This window comes from Melanotaenia boesemani, chromosome 14 (assembly GCF_017639745.1).
Source record: "Melanotaenia boesemani isolate fMelBoe1 chromosome 14, fMelBoe1.pri, whole genome shotgun sequence".
NCBI lineage: Eukaryota > Metazoa > Chordata > Actinopteri > Atheriniformes > Melanotaeniidae > Melanotaenia > Melanotaenia boesemani.
The window spans coordinates 17,567,781-17,593,743 of NC_055695.1; the positions used below are offsets into that span (position 1 = coordinate 17,567,781).

General features: G+C 37.2%; 1 protein-coding gene and 1 long non-coding RNA gene across 2 annotated transcripts; one reads left to right on the top strand and one right to left on the bottom strand.

Annotated features, from left to right (window-relative positions):
* Positions 1-1,092: 1,092 nt before the first annotated feature.
* Positions 1,093-4,724, bottom strand: LOC121653464. The gene is made up of 3 exons (XR_006012790.1): positions 4,608-4,724; positions 4,208-4,316; positions 1,093-1,695 (listed from the first exon to the last, which is right to left on the bottom strand). It is a non-coding gene; the product is annotated as an uncharacterized LOC121653464 (long non-coding RNA).
* Positions 4,725-7,595: 2,871 nt separating this feature from the next.
* On the top strand, positions 7,596-24,967 carry lrrc40 (leucine rich repeat containing 40). The gene is made up of 15 exons (XM_042006023.1): positions 7,596-7,826; positions 9,864-10,045; positions 12,118-12,191; positions 14,094-14,223; positions 15,110-15,233; positions 15,408-15,547; positions 15,729-15,901; positions 17,221-17,311; positions 18,877-18,922; positions 20,261-20,363; positions 20,559-20,666; positions 20,747-20,857; positions 23,294-23,371; positions 23,949-24,134; positions 24,273-24,967. Exons 1-15 carry the CDS (start codon positions 7,682-7,684, stop codon positions 24,376-24,378), a joined length of 1,797 nt encoding a protein of 598 aa, XP_041861957.1. The 5' UTR covers positions 7,596-7,681; the 3' UTR covers positions 24,379-24,967.
* Positions 24,968-25,963: the final 996 nt, after the last annotated feature.

Sequence of the window (25,963 nt, forward strand, 5' to 3'; positions counted from 1 at the left end):
GATGAAAAAACATATTTTTACTGAGTAATGATGAAAACAGAAGATGAAGATAGACATGAAGATATCAGAACTGCTGCAACATCCCAGTGCATTTAGAAATTAAATACCAGCGAAGTTACTAAAAAAAGAAGACATACAATGAACATAAGTGTTCTCACTCATGAACTGTTTACATATATTGTTTTATGGGTAGATCTTGCATACAAACAGTGACTACACAGATTGTGACATCTATGCCAAAGGGAATTATACTCATGGAAATATCTAAATGCCTAAATGGCAGAGTATCTGTTTATCATCACAGTGATTGAATAACTGATACAACTTCTGCAGCAGTACTGCACCATCAAACCAGACTTATCTTAACATCTAAACATATGCCCAAAGTGGTCAAGAAATGTAAAATAGAAAACAATACCAACAACAGAGTCAAGACATGATTTCCATCTAGAATCTATGGAGAGAAGTAAGGATCAAAGTGATGGGAATAAAGCCATTTAACTGCATAGACCTGGGGCTCTGTGTTAAAGAGGAGTAGTCCAAAAGCTTACTGGAGTCATGCATACATGGCTGGTGGAACATCTTTCACAATTAACAGCTACTTACATCATGAGGACAGTCACAGATTATGCACATTTTAGCTTTTTAATTCTTCCTCTGTCTTGAATTCACTGTCAATTCTCACAGATTTACAGCTCAAGATTTTCTATGAACAGTTTTAAAACTCTGCCAGAAGCTTGTTTCTGTCATGAGCCTCCAACTTTCTACCTGGTAATGGTGTGATTACATTTTATACATAGAAAATTTCTTAGAAACTTGATCATGGTGGTGAAAGGAGGGACTGCAGCCTATACCAGCACACACAGGGCAAGACATTGATATTTTATGTTCCTATTAGAACCTAAAGTTAATATCTTTAGAGTGGAAGAAAACCCATAAAAATGCATACAGTATATAATCAAAACAACTTTTTTACAATTTTGTACAATTAGGGTCAATATCATCCAAAGTCACAATAACACAAAGTAACAGATTTCAGGAAACTAACCTGTCTCTGTCAGTAAGCACTGACCTGTCTTATAGTGTCTGAGAGCCACAGACAGGATGAAAGACAGACCTTATGAGAAAACTGTATGGCTACTCCCTTCAATTAAACTGTTGAAGTATTATTTTCTGTTTGGGATTAATTTAATTTAATAAAGACATTTGGAATATTTAGACACTTTGGAGATTTTATTCAAGTTTCAGACAAATCTTTGTGGGTTTGAACAAGAGCTGGATGAATGCAAACACTACTGGATCTATGCAAACCATTATAGAGATCATCCAGTAGGCTTCACTGCTGCCCGTAGATTAAAACTATCCAGGTTTGTGGTCAGTTTGAGCCTTGGCATGGTTAACAACCCATTACTGTTACATATACATGATGAATTAAACAGTGTTTCTGTGTTCTAAGGAAGTAATAAAGATCAACAGAAAAAAAAATGTAAAAGAAGACATCAAAAAATAAAAAAATGCTCTCATCAAAGTCAGCATAACTGTAATTTAATTGCCATACTTTTTGTCATTGTTAGATATGTCCCAGGTAATATGGTTCCAGCTGTTGGCAGAGCAGGTTACTACAGAATGGTTTGTTTAATTTCACCTTCATCCAATTCAATTGTCTTGTGACAATCCTCATCTTCTTCATCCTCTCTGTAAAAACACAAGGCAGCAACAAAAAGATAGGTTAGCTGTTAACCCTTCGTCTGTTTTACCTTCAGGTGCCATGACGGTCACTATGCAAAGTAATTTTAAAGGTTACTTCTTTGTCAACTATAGTTAAAGTAGCGGCCTCCCACAGTTTTAAACAGAAAATTGATTGCTTTAAAACTGAGATTTTGAATGCCTTGACCACTAGAACTCCTTCAGAGATTACAATTTTTTAGCTTATTTAATTTCAGTTTGATTAACAAAGTCAGGCTGGTGAGCAGGTTATTGGAATAGCTCTCTAGTTAACACTACCCAGCTTCCAGTTAAACGACGCTCAGACTGTGGGTAGCCAAGAAGAAACTGATTATTTTTTTCTGTATACAATAAATTGACACATGAGACCAAACAATGAAAGACAATGCTGAAAGAAATATGGAAATGCATAACAGTGAGTGGCTGTTGGATCAGTTCTCAGCTTGTGCATGAATAAGTGACTATAAAGATATTGGAAAAAAAAAGAAAAAAAAAAGTAGAATCACCAAACTTGGAGGATGATCATTCAGCTTTTTGATTTTCAGTTTTAAAATTTCCTAAAAACTATTTAATTTAATATTTAAACAATCTGCTTTTTCAAAAAATATATCAAATGTTTTTTTTTTATTATTAATTTTATTTTTTTGGTTGTTTTTTTTTTTTTTTTTTTTTTTTTTTTTTTTAGAAAATTGTATAATTCTTGCATAAAAGCAATGAATGAAATTTAAGAGTACTTTATGAATCCCTTGATGGGAAATGTTTTAGTAAATTTTTTTGTTTTGTTTTGTTTGTTTTGTTTTTTGAAGAAATAATTGTCAATTAAATGTTCTGGGGGTGAAGGGTGATGTTACTGTAGGCAATGGGCTTCAGTTACTCTTAATCAGTCGCCAGCACAGAGCCAAGATTGTGATTCTTGAAATATCATTTGGGCAAACACTCACTGCTAACAGTTCGATCTCTCTTGTGCAGATCTTTTTTCTTTACTGTGGCATATTTAAAGTAAAAACCACTACAGGACATTCTCACTAACTTTGTTGTCTCAGTCTGTTTTCACAGTCTTAAAATATCATAAAGACATATCAGAGTCCGGGATATGTTCCTGCAGAGAAACACAAAGCTATGACTGCTTTCTCTGAATTCCTTCTTACTAGTGCTTCCAGCATCTGTTTTGTTAACAATGCCACATTTCCCATCAGAACAGAAGAAATTGTTTGAATTTCCTCCGGCTTGCTCCACTTGTGTGGGATTTTGTGCAGTATTTGACACATTAACTTAGGTTTGGAGAGCTTAATCAGTTACAGATACAGGTCAACAGCTTTTCCATTTCTATGGATACTCGTCATAACAGATCTTAAAAAGGAAATATACAAGGAGAAACCTCTTGAGCAGCACGGTAACAGGACCAGCACAAAAAAATCTCTTGGATCAAGTAAAAAAATCTAAAAAGTGGAGAAAAGAAAAGAAAAAAAATCATGGCCAAAACAAAACCTCTCATTTAGTTCTTTATTTCATCTCCTCTGTTTTCTTACAGCTTGAATTTCTTTACATTTTCACCTATGAAAAGCAATATTCTTTACACCTGCAAACTCACATAGCTACATATTGAGAGGAAACTTTCCATCCTCAACTTGAAATTCTCCTCAACCTGTGATAGAAAGAATATCAAACAAAATAAGGAAAAAAAAAGCTTTATGTAAGTTGAAAATGTCAGCATTCGCAAGAAAAGAGTAGCCATTTAAAAATGGCTTAATACACTATATCAAAACATCCCAACACACCACAACTATAAAAACATCAGACCACAGGTCCGGCAGGATTGCATAGATTCCGTGATTCAAAGTAAATAAATGAATCAGATTCTCAAGAGGAGCCTTACCCATAGGCCTCCCCTTGGCAGAGCAATTTTGTTCAGCACGATACAGCAACCAGTTTAACATTTTGCTTGCTATGATGCTGGACAGGACAGGTTAAAAAAAAACAAACAAAAAAAAACATCGGACTACAAAATCAAAAAACAGTTCGAATAAAACCCTGACAAAAGCTGTCAGTTATCAACCAATCATCCTTATCTTGAGTTAATGACTAAATGTCTCGTTATCCTGAGATAACAAGGCGTTTGTCAAGATAATTTATGTTAATTCCCAGCAAGAAAATAACGTAGAATATCACAAGCTTGCCTAATTAATCTAATTAAAGCTATAAAACATTTATATCTGAGTGCTGAGCTTTTCTGGTTATTGTATTGATTTTTAAATGGTAATTTGTTTTAGAAATGAAAAAAACAAGGCAGTTTAACCTGTTTTTCGTCTACTTCTTAAATCTAAATGTAACAGTTTAATAAAGATGTTTTCATGTTTTGCAAAGCAAGAGTGTTTTGTTTCATATCTTTTTTTTTTTCTTAGAAAAAGAAAATGCTGAATGAACATCCTCCAGTGTAGTGAGTCTGTTGTGTTTTCCTGGGTTGTTTCTGTGTGTATTGAACCTGTTTCTCTTCAGCAGTCTGTGAAGGATCAAGATGGCGAAGACGATGGCAAGGAAACCAACGACGGCTGACAGGCCGATCAACCAGGGCTGAACAGTCACTGAAACTGCTGCTGGCAGAAATTATGTTTTATTTGTTTATTATTTGTTCATTAAAATTTAATAAAATGAAAATTATATTGTTATATGTGAGAGAAGTAATAATGTCATGAGAAAATATAACAAGACAAAAACAATTTAATGTTTTGATTAAGAAAAAAAAGACGTTCTGAAGGTTTTTCTTTGAACGAGCATGATACCAAAGAAACAAATAATTTCAGATAATTTCTTTAGGAAATCCAAGAACATGTATGATTTCTTAATTACATATTGAGAGATGGAGGACAAGAAAAATGCTTTACCTTGCTCAGCTGAGCAGCTGGTGGCCATAAGCAGCAGACCCAATACAAGTAGATCCATCCTGAAGAGTCTGTTCAACATAAATTGTTGCCTTCAGCTCAACTGGACTGCTCAGAAACTCACACACTGTAAATGTGGCCAAAGTTCATAGTCCACAGGAACATTGTCATGACAGTTTGGGTGTGTGGTGTGTTTTATTACTTAGTTGCAGTTTTCAGCCACTCCCTATATTTATGCCACATAAACATGGACTGGAGGAGCTCCAGATATTAGATTTGACTGTTTTCAGTCTTGATTTCTACATATAAAGTACAGCATACACTGCACTGATAAAACATAATAAGTCAGCAAGGCACACGTTTAGAAGTACTGTATTATAGTAGGAGATTTCAGTATTTTTATATTTGACACCTGGTGGTGCCATGATGCTGCTGCTGCTTTATTCTAGTTAATGATGCCTAAACCCAGCCATATATATATATATATATATATATATATATATATATATATATATATATATATATATATATATATATATATATATATAAAATCTGTCTGACTGTTAGCAACATAACTCAGTAATTAAATATTTAGGAAATGTCAGAAATGGAACAAAGGAACAAGTGATTACATTTTGGGGGTGATCTGGACGGTTTTTTAAAGGTTTCTTTACTATTGGGAGATAGACATAACTTTGCCATTTCAGCTTCATACTCATTCGTTAATGCCCAGAATCATTGGAAAAAAGTGGTAGATGTTGTAATCCAACATTGTTTGACCTGGATCATGTTGATATTATGGGTCTGGTTATCCAGAAGTCTCAAAATATTAGTGATACTAGGTGGGCTGTTGGGTCTTTTGGGATTTTTCTCAGGTGAGTGACCTAATGGCTTGTTGGAGGTCTGCGCTCTAGTTCCAGAGTGCTTCTAGTTCATAATGAAATACTTTGTGATTTCCATCTTGAAAGGTGCTATATAAATAGAAATTTACTTATTACATGGGTGTAACTCTGTGGGTAGGAATGAAGAAGACTCACATTGTTGTGTAAAGTGTGCAGTGTTGTCCATAATACCGTATTCTCAACCAGCTTGAACAGCATTCTTCTTTGTGCAAACATCTCTATGGGTTTTTGTATCTGCTTGTCAAAAAAAGAAGAATAAAATTTAAATAAATATATAAAAAGATTAAAATTAAAAGCATCTATCTAATTAAAAATAAAAACATCTGTTTTTGAGTCAGTTTTAGAAAATGGGACTGTGTTGGATAAACACACACAAAATTCAGGAGTACCATGTGAAAAGAAACGTTCCAGTTTTATTTATCCCATTTTGATCGATACTTCAAACATATTTTATTGATGAAGAGAGAAACAACCTCTGATAAACAAAAAGTGTCTTGTTTTCATTCAAGTTTAATATGTGAATACTTTGTATTATGGAAGCAATCAGAACAGCTTTAATGTGACCTCAGGTGTGTGTATTGATGGTCATCTATTTCCTATACAACTCCTGAATGCAGTTGGCCCATGTTCAAACCCAGGCCTGTGGCCATTTAATGACATATTTTTAAATATGTCTCCAGTGTTATTTCAAGTGTTAAATGATCCTTTGTGGTGTGTTATGTATTTTAGTATTATGTTTCAGATTTTATTAAACATACACAAACTGATACTGTGCACAAATAAATTGGACTGAATTCTGGTTTAGTGAATCAAGGAGTCAGTTTTTCTCACTTTTAGTATTTTAATGTCATCTACATATAGTAGGAAGTTCATAGTCTATCCATTTCTAAATCGATAACCATTCTTTGTTATGCCATGGTAAAGTGGTTCAGGCCCATGCAGAACAGCTGCAGGTAGAGCTATGTGAAGTATATGATGGTAAAGGCAAGGTAATTTTATTTATATGGCACAATTCAACCGATAGGCGCATCAAATTGCTTTACAAAGAATGTAAAAAGTAATGGCCCATAGTGCACTTGTCAGTATAAATCATGCGCCATAGAGAAGAAATGTGGCATTTAAAGAACACAAGTGCTGAATGAAGATGTGTTACTGTGAGATGAGGACATTGTAAAACACTTTGTAGAATCCATGGATATGAACAATAAACAGTAATTGTGGAATGACTTTTAACCACATCAGTTTGCTTTTCCCTGCTAGTGGCATTTCTTTTACCAGAGCATTGCCAACCATTCTCAAACTCAAACATTCCTGGTTATGTTTAATTCTCTATCTCATTATAGGCCTTACACCCTCCAATGATAAAATAGTTATAGCCTACTTAATATCATCGACAGGCCTTCTAAAATGGCTTATTGCATTGTGTAAATCATACACATATGACCAGCTTTCTTAAGAGAGTCCCTCCTAAGAAAACAGTGCTCTGCAATGTTCTGTACAAATATGGATTTTGGAAGTGCAGTCTGTACAGATACGGAAATGTATTTTCAGCTTGTTCATTTTACCGAACATTCTTATATTATAACAATTTGTTAATATAAATAAGGATTATCCAATCCCCATCCTCAAGGGTCATTATCCTGCAGGAAATGGATCCCCTCAACAACTTGTCAAGTTGTATGCAAGCCGGGAATGATTCTTTATTTTCAGTCAGGTGTGTTGAAGCAGGGACATCTAAAGACCTGCAGGACAATGGCCCTTGAGGACTGAAATTTGGACTTCTGTCATAACTCATTTTGTAACAATTTAAAAAGTCAGTTCCTGCAACTTTGTTGCCCTCTACTGGAGTTTCTGTCTTTGCCCCAATGTAAAAATGATGTGGGTTATTTGTGGACCAAACTCAGAATAATGTTTTTATTTATTTTATTTTATTATTTTTTAGTACTATTTATTTATTCAATTATTTATTTATTTATTTAGATGGGAGACCCCCCCAATCATATTAGATTAGATGTGCTAATCCATCTGGCTGCGGCTACATGACTCTTATTTTGGAGGAGCCGGCCGGAAGTGAAGTTTTGTTGTTTGGAAGAAACGGACCGGTTCAGGTTGGGTGTGGATGTTGAACTGGAGTGTTGCTGTAACTGACTTGGCTGCTCACTGTTAAGCCCAACTATGTCCAGGTTCAAAAGGAAGGATAATGCAGACACCCTGGCGGGATTCCGGACGAAGAACACAGAGCCAACTGTCCCTTACGGCCTGCTGCAGGCAGCCAGAAAAAGCGGCCAGCTCAACCTGTCCGGCAGAGGGCTGACAGAAGGTATTTATTTTACAATTACCGAATGAATTTATGACTGTAGCGCACGAATTTCTGGCAAAGCTAAGGATTTGTCATGTACATGTAGAGAGACATAAAGTGACGTAAAAGTTCAGTTAAACGCTACGTTTTGCTACATTTAGTGCACAAGATGTAGTGTTTTTATCTTTTATATTACTAGCAAGCACATGGCAAGCGTGTATACGTTCAGTGACCACCGCAGACTATACTGGGGTCAGAAAGAGAGCCTTAACTTGGGACAGCGGTTCATCCCGCCTTCATCGCTTCTGCTGCTGCGCGTGAAGCAGCATTCCGGAAATTGTAGAGGTTCTTTCAGAACAAATGCTTCTTCTGGCGATTATTTGTTGGATATTTTATTAAAACCGAAGAAACGTTTGAGGAAACAATAAGTAAACATGTTTTAGTAAATGTGTGGGGTCAGAGTTCAGTGTGTGGCTTGAGACCATGAAAGACTTCTCTGCCAATCCCAAATGCTTACAATCTTGGCGCCTGTGAGCGTGAACCTTGCTACAGCGGTCAGTTAGGAGAAGGTGCAGATAACATTATGCTGATTGCTTCACCGATAGGGTTAACTGCTTTTGGTGGAGGTAGTGTGATGGTGTAGAGAGCGTCTCCCTCACTGGCAAAACAAGGCTTGTCATCACTGGAGGCAATCTTAATGAAGAAATGCCGTATTAAGATTCTACAGTCAGTATTAATCCCATATATTCACAGTCTGAGATCAAACGCTATCCTTCAAGATGACAATACTCAATTAGAGACTTTCCCTAAGAGTTTGGGAGTGGAGAGGATGGAATTGCCAGCCTGCAGTTCTGATTTCAACACCACTGAACAGTTGTGTGATCACTAGGTGTGCTGTTTATACCAGAGTGACCAACACAGACACATTAGCTGGCATGAGACAAATGCTGTTGATGAATGGGATGCCATTCCACAGCAGTGTGTGACCAAGCATGAGGAGTGGTGCCAGGCTTTTCTGGATGAGTATGGTTCCTCCACATGCTACTGAAGCCCCTGATTATTAATATAATAAATTGTTCAATTGCAAATATGTCTTATGTATTTAGACTTCAATCACCCAGTACAGTGAAAAACACTAGACAAGTCAATAGCATAATAATCTGTTTCACATTGGCAGAGAAGATTTGGCAAGTTTATAATGGGCGCAGCCTACACCCTCAGCTCTGCTGCTCATCCGACAAATGCATTTTCCTTACAAATTTGGCATAATTTTAAAGTGAAAGAAACAGGCTTCCCAGTTGTTTAAGAGTTATTGCCAAGAAACATTGTAATAACAAAGAAATAATCCACCAAAAACACATTTCCTTACTTTTTGTGTGAAGTTTATTTGGTGATGATTGTTCAGAACTTATTGGGACTAAATTCACTTCATAATAATGTACACCACATCAATGTCATTCAGCTGAAATATGCTTCTGAAACTTAAATTCAAAGCTATATATAATGTCAGATCTTTCCTGTATTCCCTCCATGTTCATAGTAATTTTAAAATTTGTGAAATATTTTTTTTTTCTCCACAGAGTTAGTTTGAATTTCTCTCACTTTCCTAAGTTATTTAGATTTTTGATGTTTTGAAAGGTTCTCTGAAGATAGCTCTACAACGTCTTGACAGAAACTGATTACAAGATATTTTGTGTTGCTTGGAGACCACTTCAGTCTTTTCACCATATGAAAAAGAAATCAGGTAGATAAGAGCAGAGCCTCAGACTTAACTCTGTATTTGAAAAATTAAGAATATGGCAGAGTGTCCATTAAGTGTTATAAGGCCAAGAATAAAGAATAAAATTTTTAAGTTTCATACGCACATATGCAGCTGTGAGTGTGACATGTTGCCTTTTGTAGAACAACTTTTAAAGTAAACCTCTGCATTTAAGGATAAATGTTTAGTTTAATGTTAGGATGAGGCAAATGATAGTTATGGTTAGGGTAAGTCTTCAGAAGAGCAGTGTCAATCAGTGCAGCGTTGCATGACTGTCACCTCATTATTATGTGGCTCAGTCCCCCAGAACGTGTACCGTCTGAACACTGACACACCAGAGGAGGCCCAGCAGAACGTGTCCTTCGGAGCATCTGATCGCTGGTGGGAACAGGTCGACCTCACGAAGCTGCTGCTGTCATCCAATCAGCTGACACAGTTGTCTGATGACATTAGACTTTTATCTGGACTGATCACTCTGGATGTAAGTACCCTTTACCCTGTCAGCATAAAGCTTTGCTCAAAGAACGTGAGATTTTAGGTTAGGACTAATACCCAATGTCGCCTTTGATGAAGTGCAGTTCACCCCTCGGGTCTTAGACGTTAGGTTGAAAATCTGAAGCATCATGAAATGGAGCCAAGACATATTCCTCTGAAATAGAGGATACTAACCGCAACAGTTAGTGTTCTCAGTTTTTGAGTTTGTTGCAGGTATTTTTTATTTTTGTTTCTATTGTCTAAATAAAGCAAAAAAGTTGGTCAGTGAAGATATGGAAAATCATTTCTCTGTTGAATAAAGGCTGATTTGCAGATAACAGAATATACATTTTGTTGTGTTTTGGAAAACATGTCTGGAAAGTGATGCTTTGCATTTACCCTAATTTTTTGTGGTTGCATTTTATCTAATACATTGTTTTAGTATTGTGCATCTTTTTTATCCTCCGTTTAGGAAACTTAAGCGTTACTTGTGCTTAACATTTATTTGACTGTTTATCATGAGCATTGGTGCTTTTACACACAGTTTCTGACATATACAGACATGGACAAAATTGTTGGCAAGTAGTTACTGTGCTGTTTGGTGACATGGTGTACCATACTGAATATGGACCACAGAAAGCAAAGAACAGAGTTGTCTCATGAGATTAGAAAGAAAACCAAAGACATGCATGTTAAAGGTAAACGCTATAAGCGGCTATATCCAAGCAGCTTGATGTTCCTGTGGCTACAGTTGCACATATTATTCAGAAGTTTAAGGTCCACAGGACTGTAGCCAACAGCCCTGGACGTGGCTGCAAGAGGAAAATTGATGACAAACTGAAGAGACGGATAGTACGAATAGTAACCAATAAGCCCACAAAGACTTCCAAATACATTAAAGGTGAACTCAATGGTCGCGGGAAAACAGCGTCAAACAGCACCATCCATTGCTGTTTGAGCCAAAGTGGACTTCCTTGGAGATGGCCAAGGAGAACACCACTGTTAAATGCAAATCATAAAAAAGCCAGACTGGAATTTGCCACGATGCATATCAACAAGCCACAAAGCTTTTGGGAATATGTTCTTTGGACAGAAGAGACTAAACTGGAGCTTTTTGGCAAGGCCAATCATCTCTATCTTCACAGAAGAAGCCCACCAAGAAATGAACACTGTTGTGTTCTGCTGTGAAACATGGAGGAGGCTTGTTTTGTTCTGGTCCTGCTTTGCTGCATCTGAAACAGGGTGTATTAAATCTGTGCAGGTACAATGAAATCTCACATTTATCACGGCATTCTGGAGCAAAATAAGCCGGCTATTATCAGAAAGCTTGGTCTCAGTCGCAGGTCATGGGTCTTGCAACAGGACAATTGACCCAAAACACACAGCTAAAAACGCCCAAGAATGGCTAAGAGCAAAACATTGGCCTATTCTGAAGTGTTTTTCTATGAACCCTGCTCTAGATCCTATTGCAGATCTGTGGAAGCAGCTGAAACGGGCCGTGTGGGGAAGGTTCCCTTCAAACCTGAGAAAACTGGAGCAGTTTGCTCATGAGAAGTAGGCCAAAATACCTGCTGACAGATGCAGAAGTCCCCATTGACAGTTAGAGAATTTGATTTAAAATGATTATGTTGAACAATTCGAAAGCAATGTCTGATTTCCACTGGTTAAATTTTCAATACATTTTTATTTGTTATTCCTTTAGCCAGTTTCAGTTATTTCAGTCACTTTTATGTGTTTTCTTTCATTAACAGATGGGTGCCAACAATTTAGTCCATGTCTGTAGTTATTTCAATATTTCATTGTTACTGAATCCAGAACAAAGTTGCTGTTTTGTCAACAGTTATTTTAAGCTTAAAGCTCACCAGGAAATGGAGATGAGTCATAAGAGTTGCTTGGCATTAATTTACCCTGAGACCCGGTAATGTGGTCCAAGCCCAAGATCCCAGTTATTAAACCAGCTATGAAAGTGGTCATTAACTCATTGAGTAACTTTCTTATTTATAGACTTTGTTTGTCAGTTAACATGAGTTTTAATTACCAAAGTGCTGATTATTTAAAATTTAAATTTTGTTCTGGCAGCTTCATGACAATCAGCTGAGTAGTTTACCAGGTGCACTCGGAGAACTACAGGAGCTCCAGCAACTGAGACTTGGGTAAATATATATACACACACAAACACACACAGACCATGAAAGGCGTTTTCCCTCAACACCTAGGCCAATAAGATTTTTAAAAAAGTTTATAAAAAAGTATTTTTTAAATAGTTTTTTGGTTTGTTTGTTTTTTCAAACCTTTATTCAACCAGATTAAAATCCCAACGATTTCAAGCTCTTTTTTGCAAAGTTAGGGTTCATAACAAAGCAGACTTCTCAGTGGATTAAAACACACATTTATGGTGTTTATATTGTGGTGTAAAATTTGATTTAATAGTCTGTTAAATATTTGTACATTTATATTGAATATCAATACATTGTTATTTTTGTGAAAATATAATATTTACTAAAATAATAGGGAGTGAGATTTGAAAAACACTTCTGGTGTTTCAGCCAATTTGACTCCGCAGATGTTTACACCTGCTGCCAATATGAGTCCCGATCTGATCACAAGTGTCTTACTCTTCACCTGATATTAAGTGTATTAAGATGTGTGTCATTGTCCACTTGTGATTGCACGTGACAGTCAGTTGTAGTGGGCAACATAAAGGGTATTACCAGTAGGGGTTGTACACACCAGCAACTACAAGGACAACCATAACAAGGTTGCTTTTCTGTATTTTTTTTCCTGTATAACTGGATGACAGAGTCTACATCACAGCAATAAAGACAACAGTATCTGTATCGCATTCAGAGCAGGTTCATTAACGATAAATTTAAAAAAAGTTGACGGACATTTAAAATACAGATGAGATCACATTCTGTCCTTCATGGTGCTAAAAGATGGACCAGTGCTGTGCTTCACCCAGTTTCTTATTCTCATTTAGATCCTTTATACTTACATTGTGTGAAAAGTTAATTACATAATTCATTAAAGCCCTGTTGGTGTTTCTGGCTGCCTCTTTTACATGAACTTATTTATTCAGGAAACACCTTTTGTCTCAGATCACGCAGTCTTGGCTAAAGGCTAACACTTGTTGTAAGTTGAATTAGCTGTGATACTAGCCCAAATTCCTGTACATAAAAAGAAAAAGCCTACATTTTTTCCATAGTACATTGCAGAGCAGTCTGTGGCAAAGTAGTCTATTGCCAGGATATCATATTAATGTTGACTCATACAAATATAATATCTTTTTTATTGTATTTGTTATGAGATATTTCTTAGAAGAGTAGTAAATTCTCATGACTCCTCATGTCTTTGAAATTTGAACCTTTCTGATTTTCTTTACTTTCTTTGCACATCCAGCATCAGGTCATCACAATGTATCCTACAGATAAGCCTGAAAAGTGTTGTGCTTAAAATAAAACAACAAAAAAAGATAGCAATCCCTATATCACACCCATACCTTGTGTGTCACTTCCCTCACGTTGCAATCCTACGAGTTAGTTGAAAATACCAGATTTTACAAGCAGTATTTTGCAAGGCTCAACTGTAAACATTCATCCCTTGAAGAGGATCTGCAACCTTTACGCTGCACTCACAGCCGCTCTGTTCATTGTCCCTAGAGATGATTAGACAGTGAGACTGCTGAGGAAATTCATCTCCACAACATCCTACAGATTCTCAGAGGTTTAAAGTCTAAACTATGTGGCAGCCAAGACATGTATGAAAATAAAGTCTGCTGCTCTCTGAAGCACTCTTTCATAATATTTCAGAAACCAAGCCATAGAAAATACAGTATGCCATCAGTGAAGAAAAAATCAAAGGAACAAACCAACTCATTTAGAATAACCAGGCAGTCAGCTGACTTAATTATTTTGGGTACATTATACCTGGACCTGGCCAACAGAAGTGACCTCAGATCATTGCAGTCTTAGTTTATTCCATGTGCTGACTTCATTTTGGCAGTGTACCTGTAGAATCTTATTATAAACTAAAACCTTTTGTGTGTTTGTGGCTAGTCACAACCAGCTGTCATCCCTGCCTGTTGAGGTGTGTACTCTGAGGAACCTTTGCAGCCTTACGCTGCAGCAGAATCAGCTGGAGAACCTGCCGGAGGAACTGGGTCAGCTGCAGAACCTGACAGAGCTGGTAAGTATAGAGATGCATATCTCTACTGACCTCATAGAACCAGACAGCTGTGGTTAAAATTTAAAGTAAAAACTGCATCTTTTCTGTACTGGTGTCTGAGTGACCCATCTCAGTGGTGTACATAGTGTGTATATTAGTTTTGTCACAGAAGTTTGTGAATCACAGGTAGTGGCTTCTCCCGTAGCTTTGCCTTGGCTTTAGATTGGCTACAGAGTGCAGGAATTTCTGATTGGAATTGCCTGCTCACACCATGACGTCTCAGCAGCTGGAGAAACCCACAGTTCCCTAGAACTGAATAATGCTGTTGATCCTGCGTTCTGGTCTGTGATGGAAATGTGTGATTTTCTTTGTATGAGTATTTGCGCTGCTAGGTTATACAGCAGGGGTGGCCAACGTCTGTCCTCGAGAGCCACAATCCTGCAGATTTTCCATGCATCCATAATTTGAGTCAGGTGTGTCGTTGTAGGGATGCATGGAAAACCTGCAGGATTGTGGCTTTCAAGGACTGACATTGGCCACTACTGTTATACAGCATGCGTCCACTGTCCAGGGAACTTAGACAGAGTTTGGGGAACTTGTACAAGTCGTCATTAATGGAGTTGGTGGTGACACTCGGGACAGACAAAATGAGGCTTAATAACTAAGGAATATGAACAAAATTAATTGATATGAATATAGGGTGAACAAAACATAGATTTCACACTATGGAACATAAAAATAAAATCTAAGAAAATAACACATTTTCATCATAGCTCATAAACTTTCAATTATGTTTTACCACCTGATTGATGCAGAGTTTTTGCATGGTGATGCATTTTGGTCTCATGAGGCTCTTTCTGCTGTGTGATTGGCTGATGGAAGTGTCCTGTCTTATGACTGTTGAAAGGATCTCTCCAACAATCATCTGAAGTGTTTGCCCGCCAGCCTCGGCTGTCTCACCAGTCTGCAGAAAGTGAGCCTGTGTCACAACAAGCTCAACTGTCTGCCTGACAGCTTGTCTCAGCTCACAAGTAAGAACAACACTGCACGAATAGTGAAAAAGTGTTTGAAATGCGGACAACTTACCATTTCACCATTTAAAAAAAAAAAAAAAACAATAGTATTGGTTATGGTTATGCATATGAGTGAGACCACATCACAGTTCAGCTTTTCTTTGACTGTCTTTGGCTGACTTGATCTGGCAGATGTTAAACTCTTGGACTGCAGCAACAACCACTTGACTGACATCCCTGCCAGCCTGTCAGGGATGCTTTCTCTGGAGCAGCTTTATCTCAGACACAATAAACTCAGTCGACTCCCACAGCTTCCTGCGCCTGCGCTCAAGGTAAGCATAACTGCATAAGCTCCGTTGTGGTCTGTGTGATGCTGATATTATAACGTGTTGGGACCTTATTTACTGAGATAACTTTCACAGGGAATAACCTGGAGACTGTCTTATTTCTGAGATGTAATTTAGTGTCAGAAGTATTTTTGTTTGTTTGTTCTGTTTGCCTTTGTGTTTGTAGGAGTTGTATGTTGGGAACAACCAAATTGAGCTGTTGGAGACGGAGCAGCTGACCTCCCTGACAGCCATTTCTCTTCTTGAGCTGAGAGACAACAAGATTAAAATTCTTCCTGAACAAATCACTCTGCTGCACACGTTGACACGGCTCGACCTCACAAACAATGACATCGGCACGTAAGTCTTCAACATCATGACATCATACTCACCAAAATAGTAAAGTCTTTATGTCCATCATCATATAAAACATAACTGCAATGGTTAGTAGTAAACATGAACATGTCTACTACAACACCATCTGTAAATAGTTTATTTCTAAAATGATGTATTGTTTATAGTATAAGGATGAACTGTCCTTAACTAAGGATGAAGTTAGACTGAAGAGTCGCGACTAAATAATCCAGCTCCTAGAGACACAAAAAGGTAACAAACGTCATAAACAAACATAACTTTTTTTTCTCGCCAAAGACCAGTGCTCAATTAACACAGTGAACAACCCGGGATTTAAAAAACTCATCAACACTTTGGACAAACAGCAACATTGGCATCTCGTCTCCATGTTAGTGGAGTGTCTCTCCCTGCCCTGTATGATGAGTGTGGTGAGGGTGAATAAAAATTCACATTAAAGTGAATAATAAATAATTGTGTTAAATATTTGTGGTCTCAGTTTCAGTCAAAATAATCGTGATTATCATTTTTGCCATAATCGAGCCCCCTAGGATGAACCAGTGTTGTGAAATAGTTCAGCAAACAACTTGGCATCTATTCTCTCTGGCCAGATGTGAGACCTTTAAATTGTTTTTAATCTTAATTCCTCTGTTTCATTAATTTATTGTTTTATTCTATTTGCTATATATTTACTGCTGATGTTATTTAGCCAACTGTTATTTTTAAATATATAAATAAATTTGACATTGTCATTGACATTTGACATATCTCAGCATTGTTTGCAGTGTATCCTGTAACATTTGGAGAAACAGGACAGTAAATGGACAGAAAAGGCTGAAGTATGCCAAATGACACAAGAACTGAACTGGAAAATCAGTGACAACAAGCCTTATGGAGTAATGAATCTCCCCCAGAGTCCAGATCTCAATGTTACTGAAGCAGTGTGGGGTCATGTTGACAGAGAATAAAGCAAAAGGTAGCCAACATCAAAAGAAGAGCTTCAGAGCATCCTTAAAGAAGTCTAGAGAACTATTCTATTTAAAGAAATTACAAGAAAGCTTGTGTAAGAGGATTCAGGCTCTTTTAAAGAATAAAACTTCTCAATATTGACTTTCAAGCTCTTTAGAATTGAAAAACTGTTTTTGCCACATATACTGTATTTACATTCATGTTTGCATGTTTCTTGGAAGTATATAAAGAAATGAAGAGCTGTTCCCGAAACACTGTTTGAACTAAAAACACTGTAGTCTTCCAGATCAAGTGTTAACAGGCTCCACCGAGATGTTTCCTATCAGATTTTCATGTAAATTATGATGTGTATGTGTTAGTCTTCCAGCTTGTCTCAGTCTGCTGCCCAATCTGAAGGTGTTGCTGTTGGAGGGAAACCCTTTACGAGGAATCAGAAGAGACCTTCTCACTGTAGGTAACACAATCACAAACTCTGGAGGACAGATTAATTAAGTCCTCAATCCACAACTTTTATGTTGCATGATACAAATGTAAAACCTCTACAGATGTCATTTACCATAACAAAACTACAAGAAAATCCATCTAACAAAGCTTAAGTTTCTCAGATTTAAGGACTCTTACATGAAACTTCAACTTTACTTAGTTGGTTTGAAACTTTATTTAATAGAAAGTCTAAATAAATGATTTCCATTGTCTTCATTGACCAACTTCATTTTATTTAGAAAATATACAAATGTAGAATTTGCTGCAATACACTCAGAGAGTCGTGTTTCCATTGTCTTCCATCAGCTTCTTTTTAATTAGACTTTTTAATAGTTTGGAAAGTAAAGATCCTAAGTGGTGCAGGTTTAGGATTCAGGGTTAGGGTTCTTCAGAGGAATCTATGTCAGGGGTGTCCAAAGTTGGTTCTCGAGGGCCGCTGTCCTGCTGGTTTTTAATGTTTCCCGCTTCAACACATGTGACGCAAATGAAATGGATCCAACAGCCTATTAAGTTTTGCATATTTACTCATTAATTTGAGTCAGGTGGTTTTGGAGCAGGGACACATCAAAAACCTGCAGGATTGTGGCCCTCGAGGACCAGAGCTGGACACCCCTGATCTATGTCAATAGAAGATTTCAGCCTCTCAGCACTCTCTTCTTAGTGGCGCTTCATTCATTTTCAATAGAAGACAGATGTGGAGTTCAGCCATGCACAGTCAAGCACCCACTGTTTTTTTATGATGTTGGAAATTATGCAGAATAAGCTCTGGCTTTGTCCTCCTCAATTAACCACAGAGCTCCTTGGGAAAGACAACACCCTGATGATAGTATAAGTCTCCAAATGTGAAGGCCTCCATGCCATGGACTCTGATGCACCCTGATGTCATCACAGATGCAAGCGTTTTCCCCCAAACCAGATGAAACCTGTATTTGTAGGTCACAGCCATCCAGTAGCAATTTCTGTCCTTTCTGTTCTGCTCTGGAGATGCTGAAAGACCATAGTTCTTTACAAACTTGCATTTAGATATTGTTTCCCAATCCTGGCATCCCCATCTGTCACCAAGTATGACTTTTATGTAGCTATGTCTGTAAAAGTTTCCCATGAACAAATTACAGATTCAAGGCTTTGTTAAATTCCAGAAAACTTTTTTCTTGAAATGGAATTTTTAGTTGGAGAGTAACTGTGGAAAAGAGTTCAGTGTGTTTCATTTCCTCCCACTCAGTATTGGGGAGAAAACAGGGGGCAGAAATGGGCCAAAATAAGCATTTTTGTTAACTACATTCAACACACAGGCCTGTTAATACCGTGTTTCCTCTGTACATTGTCATTATGCCATTTTACTTACTATGAATCACAACAGTATAGGCATGCATATCACGCAGATGTGGCATGTTTAGAGGTAGTTGTGTGGTTGGTAATCTCTGAATTATGTTTCCATCTAAAACCCTGAATCAGTAGCTCATGTTAACCTACTACTTATAAGGACAAACTTTTATTATTATCTGCTTACTAACCTGTTTTCTCCATCACAGAAAGGAACCAATGAACTTCTGAAATATCTCAGAGGAAGAATTAAAGGTGAAGTTTGTTTTTTGTGATGACTGAAAAAACAAGACCATAAAAAACCTGAACATACCTGTTCACAGACACAGACAGTGATTCTGAGAGCCACCATTAACATCTCATGCCACATAGAGTTCAGTTGTGATCAAAAATCAAGATCTTGAAATTGTGATTCACATGTAAGGCTTTTGCAATAAAAAGATGTGATTTAAAAAGTAGAAGGAAAGTGGCCACAGTAGAGCTTTAAGTCTAATAATGCCCATCTCAGCACTGACCAGGAGTTTGTAGATGGTGACTGAAAGAGCAGGTGGACCTGGAATTGGGTTTAAGTTCAGATTTTGTTGTTCATTTAAGATCATTTCACTTTGAAAAAAAGCAGTAAGAACCACTCAGAAACATTGTTGAACATTTGGCCCATTTTTATTCCACAGTTTCTGTGTAAATGATGGCTGTAAGTGGGTTCAACACTTAATGAAACTTTTTAAAAAAATTTTTGTTAAAACACGATGTCCAAATGTTTTTTTTTTTTTTACAGAATATTTTAAAGAAGATTTAAAAAGTTTAATTGACCAAGTTAAAATATTTTTCTATTCTGCTGCGGACACCGAAGCAATCGTGAATAAAGGTCCTGTTTCAGTTTTGAGTCTCAATTCAGATTTTGTACAAGAGTGCTCATTTCAGAAAGTGTAAATACACTCCATCAGTTTGCAGTTTAAGAAATTGTGGAGAACTGCATATAAGAACACAGATGTCTGCAGCATCCAAGTCAGAGGACTCAGAGATTTGCCTGTAAGAAAAGAAGTTCACCCTGTTTCAGTTCTGTTTGATGATCACTTCATCCAGTGTATCTGGTCAGCAGCACATGATTAATGTGTGTGAAGCAGTAAGGGTAGATTTTGTTTTTAGACCTGAGGATGACCTGATTATTAAATTTTTTATGATGTCCTGATATTTAAAACCTGAGAATTCAGAGAGTGGACTTTTTTTTCACTTCCTTTTGGCTCAGTTGTCTAAGTAATGTCTAAATAAATCTGAAGCTACTGTATCTTTCTCAGATCTGAGGTGAGGCCTGTATTTTAGCAGAAATTGAATTTCAGTATTTTGGATGTTTATTTGATTCAAGGTGTGGATGTAACAGAAGACAAGGGTCCCCTGGGTATTGTAAAAATAAATCCACCTTAACAGAAATTATTACCCATCTGATTTAGAGTTTTTAACCCTTTCAAGCCTGAAAATCTAATCCACTCTCTGACATCACTTAACCTGTTAACTTTACTTACAGTTATATAAACCAATTTTATTTTGTCTGCTATATAATAATAAAGCTTTTTGCTTTATGTGTTTTATTTATAGAGGAGCCTGAGAAACCAGATGAAAGACAAACAGCTATGACATTACCCTCCCAGGCTGCAGTCAATCTGCATAACATTAAAACTCTCAAGATACTGGAGTACAGGTAGTAAAGCTGATTTCTGCCTGTATGTCTGAAAGTAAGAACAAAGAAATTATAAATCTTGTTCTTTTCATGAAGTATCAATCAGCTGTTTATTCCCAGTTTATTTCATCTTGTTAATGAAAAACTGCTGAGTTGGTTTTAGTTACACTCCTGTTCAAAATTACTGCAGTGAAACTTTTTTGTGTTTTTGTTCAGTGACAAGCAGGCAGACAGTATTCCAGATGAACTGTTCGATGCTTCAGCACATAAAGGCATTGTCACCGTTAACTTCAGCAAGAACCAGCTGAACTCCATCCCGCCCCGGTAAATGAAGCTGCTTATCACATTACCACTGTGTAACAAATGATCCTGCACAAAGACTAACCAGACTGAACTGTATGCAGGCTGCTGGAGCTGCAGTCCTCTCTCTCAGATATCAATCTGGGTTTCAACAGACTGACCTGCTTCTCTCCTGACATCTGCAAGTTACTGCAGCTGACACACATCGATCTCAGGTACATAGAGAGGCAACAGATTTACAGTTTTTCCCATTTGTAGACTCCATTTATTCATTAATCTGCCTGTTCTTTGTGGATTTTTGTAAAAGGGGCGGGGCTTATCAGCTTCAACATTAAACTCACATTTGTAGGTCACTTGAACTTTAACGGTTTTTAACAAGTGGATCAGTACCAACTACATATAGTTGGGCCCATTTCAATGCAGCGTCAGCTCTAAAACCAAACTCCTGGAAAGTAGCAGCTTTGGATGAGTGTGGGGATACTTATAAATCCTTAGCGGAACACCTTGGTATTGCAGTTCTTTCTTGTAAATCAGAACATTTTTTTCTGTGGCTCAGAGGGTCACAGCTGTTAACAGATCACCACCTTCAAGTGTCATAATTCCAGGTCATGGAGACAAGTAAGGGAATCATTGAAAACATTAAGCCTAATCAGTTGATGAAACATTTTGGCCAGTCATACCTGCACTCGCCATCCAACTTTTTAAGGCAGTAAGTTCTTCAAGAGTCTCCAGGCTCTTTATGAATGTTAATGCCTATGACCTGTTTCTGTTGGCAACCTCAGGTTCAGGGACAAAGCCATTAGTGAAGTCCTTTCTACTGATGCCTCAATGGTACGTTGAAAAGTATGCTGCAGAATTTATTGTCAACTGCTCCCTCCTGTTTGCTCCTGTAGCCTTATTTTCATTTTATTGCCTTAACTGGTTTTACTTTGTTTTGGGAAAGACTGAACTGTAAGAGTACAAGATCCCAGGTTTGAGATTTCTTATGGTAAATTAAGAATAACATGCCTTCACAGTCAGTTTTCTGATCAGGTTTTCTTGTTGCCCTTTAAATTAACACCAGTGAAGGATTTATCTCCCTTTTATTATGCTGACTATTCTTAGCAGTGCTTCCTCTTAAGAGCAGCTACTGCAATTATGTCCTTTACACAAGATGGGCTCATACGTTCTCTGTTAATGATTGCAAAATTTCCTGTTAACTAATTATTGTAATGAATTATGTTGCATGACTAATTTAAATACCTAAACTTTGCATTGTCAAAAGTGAACCTTTCACAAATGCTGAGGTGATCACTCCACCTAGCTTACCCAGATTTAGACAACAAATAACTTTCCAAAGTAGTATGGTTCACCACACCAGCCGTCACAAACAGGGAAGAGGTCCATCTGCATGTCCACAGCTCGTCTGCCAGACCCAGTCAGTGCTGCATTCAACAAGTTTGCTGTTTGTTCGCTTGCCGTGTTCACTCTGCAAATCATCTCAGCAATGCTACCAATTCTTTTCACATACAAAGGGCCAGATGCACAAAACTGTAGATTCAGGACTAAAACTATATGTGCATGTGCATTGTTTTGCAGAGTAAATTAAGTCTTTTATTTGCAGGACTCGCTTAAAATATTAAATTAAAAAGATGAATAAAAAAAAAAAAAAAAGATAAATGAATGACTCAACCAGCAGATTTTTGTTAGAAGTCTGATGACAGCTGGTAGAAATGCAGCGTGGCAATGACAATGAACAATCTCGGACAGGATGGGTTCTTTCAAGACACTGGTTACTTTACCCAGTATGTGTATGTTGCCAGGTCCTCAGCAGGAGGTTGCGTGACCCGGTACACTTCTTTGCAGTCCTTGCCACTTTCCTTAGGGTCTTTCTGTCTGAGGTTTAGGAATTTTCATATCTGAGAGAGATGCTGCTGGAAATCACTCTATGGCATTCCCTTTAGCATGTGGTGAGGATAGAGGCAAGAAGAAATTAAGATGCTGGTATTTTTTTTTTTTTTTTTTATAGTTGTTTTTACTGCTGTTAAATAACCAGAGTAGATGAGTTCAGGGACCAAGACAGCTATGACAGATTGTATATTGTATTTTTTATTTATTTTTTGTTCTGTTCATGGGCTCTTTTTGCTTTTGTGATGGCACAGCTGCAGCTATTTGTTGCTCCCACAATTACTGTAAAAAAAAAAAAGTATAATAGTAAAATTAACAATGAGGGGGAAATGCAGGAAATCAGAGTCATACTGAGAAACTGGAATTATTTTATGTTCATGATGTGGACTTTTTAATTTTCCCCTCATTTCAGGATCACACTGTTGTAAAACATGTGTACATGGTCTGAGGAACCATGCACAGGTGTGCAAGGTGTGCACATTCTTCCTATACAAACACCAGTTTGTGTGGAGGTTTGTGTGTGTGTGCGCGCACATTTATCATGTATGCATCTGGCTCCATGTTTTAGAAAACATGAAGCCATTGAAGCTCTGCCTGTAATTGTCCCATTGCATGAAGAACTATGACAAAACATTTCCATACAGGAAAGTTCTGTTTTTAACTGTAGTAAACCATTTAACAAGTCAAATCAACAATCATACAAAAGGTCTGTATAACAAGATAACAGTTAATATTGCATTTGTTTTTTTTTATTATTGTTATAGGAATAACCAGCTGAGTGATTTACCTCCTGAGATGATGAACATGACTAAACTGCGCTCTATTGTTCTCAATTACAACAGGTAACACGCTACTTCAGTCAGTACAAAAGCACAAAATCCTGAGATATTTGGTACTGATAGTTATGTTAAAAACATTGATTTCTTTTTCATGTTTTCATGGCTTTAGGAACTTTGCTGAACATTTTAGAAGTTCCCTGATTTCAGATGATCATTTTAACTATTAGAGGTTTTTACAAAAAAGAAAAAAAAAAAAAGAGAGAAATGCTCTAAGAGGTGGGTACAGTCACAGCAATAGCCCTCTTGTCAAACACACACATGCACATACACCAGCTGAAAAACTGACATGGCTGACTACCTAACAGTTTGTTTCTCTGTCCATTTATAAAACTCATTCTGATGCCAACAACTTCACTGTAACAACAACTGTTGTGAAGACAAATTTAAAAAAATGTAGATGCGCGTTACACCAGCCTCTGCACTGCATTCTTCACGGATTGAAGAACGAAGTCCTTCAAAGGCTTCTTGACTTCAAAATTAGTTTTATAATGTCACGTCCTGGAAATGTAGTTATTAATGATCCTTCTTTGACTTAAAGAAACACTTAGCCCTACTATTTGTGTCTTTGGTCTCATGACAGATTCAAATCGTTCCCTGAAGTCCTCTATGACATCCTCTCTCTGGAGACAGTGTTGCTTGGTAACAACCAGGTGTGTGGGGTGGATCCTGGTCGACTGATGAAACTGGTTCATCTGTCAACACTGGATCTGTCAAACAATGACCTGCTGAACATTCCTCCTGAACTGGGCCTCTGTACCGGCCTCAGGTAAAGAGCTCAGTAATCACTCAACTAAGTTTATGTGCAGAGAGGAGCGACTCAGATGACTCTATCTTGCGAATTCAGTCTGTATATTGTAGAACTGTTTGCTTTTAAAGTGATGCCACTTTCTCTGTTGGCCCTCAGGTGTCTCAGTCTAGAGGGGAATCCTTTCCGCACACCGAGAGCAGCCATCGTGGCCAAAGGAACTGATGCAGTGTTGGAGTACCTGCGCAGCCGCATACCTACATGACCCCTCAACTCATCTTGGGCGGCTTCACTATCCTGACCTTTTTTTATTTTAAATGAGATTATATTTCAATAAAATTGTTTGATATTAAAATTTGTTAATGTCTTTTCTATTGTACAAAGCCAGCTTATGATGTTGACTTTAATTTGCAATAGTCTAGGTTGTTCTGTTTTTCTAATGCCTACAACTGTACCTGAAACCACCTGAGGGCAAATTACATCTTAATAAAGCATTTGTTCATAATTGCTAAGTCTGACCAAAGAAGGAGATGGAAGGCACTGATACCATGACAGCAATGCACAAAACAATAAAAGATCCAAGAATATATCAGAAAGATTGTCATCACTGATGAACTGCTGAGTGAATGTTTCAGGTAGCTGAAACCCAGCATTGAAGAGGAGACATCATGGATAAACTGCTGCATGCAGGGCTTAAAGTATTCCAGCACCGTGCCGGATCTCCAGCCCAACCAAAAAAGAAAGAAGAAATAGAAAAGGAAAAAAAAACGTGTCAATGAGCGGTGGTGATTGCACTGGAGGCTTCAGTTTAGCAGTTCTCAGTTTCTGAAGTAAACTATTTATTTTCAATCCATTTCTTATGCAGTTCTTGCTGTTGTTAATTAAACTGACTTGTAGTTTAGTGTATTAAATTGCATTTGTTTATTTTGTGTTTTCTATAACCTAATTTGATATTGTTTTGAACAAAATGATGGAAATGTTGCAATTTAAAATTACAATGTTCAAAGTTCACTGTTACTCTGTTTTTTTTTTTTTTTTTTTTTTGCATAAATGGCCCTTTACTAAATTAAATGACTGCTAAATGAATCATTTAAATTAATTAGCCCGACTGAGTTTTACATGTCCTTATAACATTATTACCTTTACTTTCTAAAATTCACATTTAAACTTTAGGTCATCTTATGCCCTGTGAAGCACAATGCCAAAGGCTGTTTGCCTATAGTGTGTATGCATCAGATCCACTGCACCTCCGCTCCCTGGAAAAAAGTTCAGGCTCAGGCTTTTTTTTTTTTATCTTTAAGCACTGTGCATGGCATACAGCACAGACAGATTGAAGTGGCTGATAGTGGTAAAGCATAAATCGGGTCTTCTTCTGCCTCTGGTTCGATGAATCTTGGTAATAGCGAGATGAAACTTCCAGCTGTGGAATCTGTGAGATGTGAGCTTTCAGTAGAGGAGCCATTTGTTCGTGTTCATAGGGAGACATCATCTGTGTTTACATATTTTTCGGTCTTTGTGTACCTGGTCTTAGAATTGTTTGTTGTCTTAACTGTATTTGGTGGTCATAGAAATGGTTTTGCTGAGCTGTTTGCTGAGATTCTGGACTTTCTGTGGATACCACAAGTTTTTTTTTTTTTTTTGTTTTTTTTTTTTTTATTGCACAATTCTGCAAATACATAATCAAATCTGCAATATTTGTCAACACTTAACAGCGCATGAACATACACTACAGTTCAAAAGTTTGGGGTCACTTCCCTATTGAATCCCATGGCAAAGTGACCCCAAACTTTTGAACGGTAGTGTAGCAGCTTAAGAGGGAACAAGGGTAGAATCAAAACAATTAACATAAT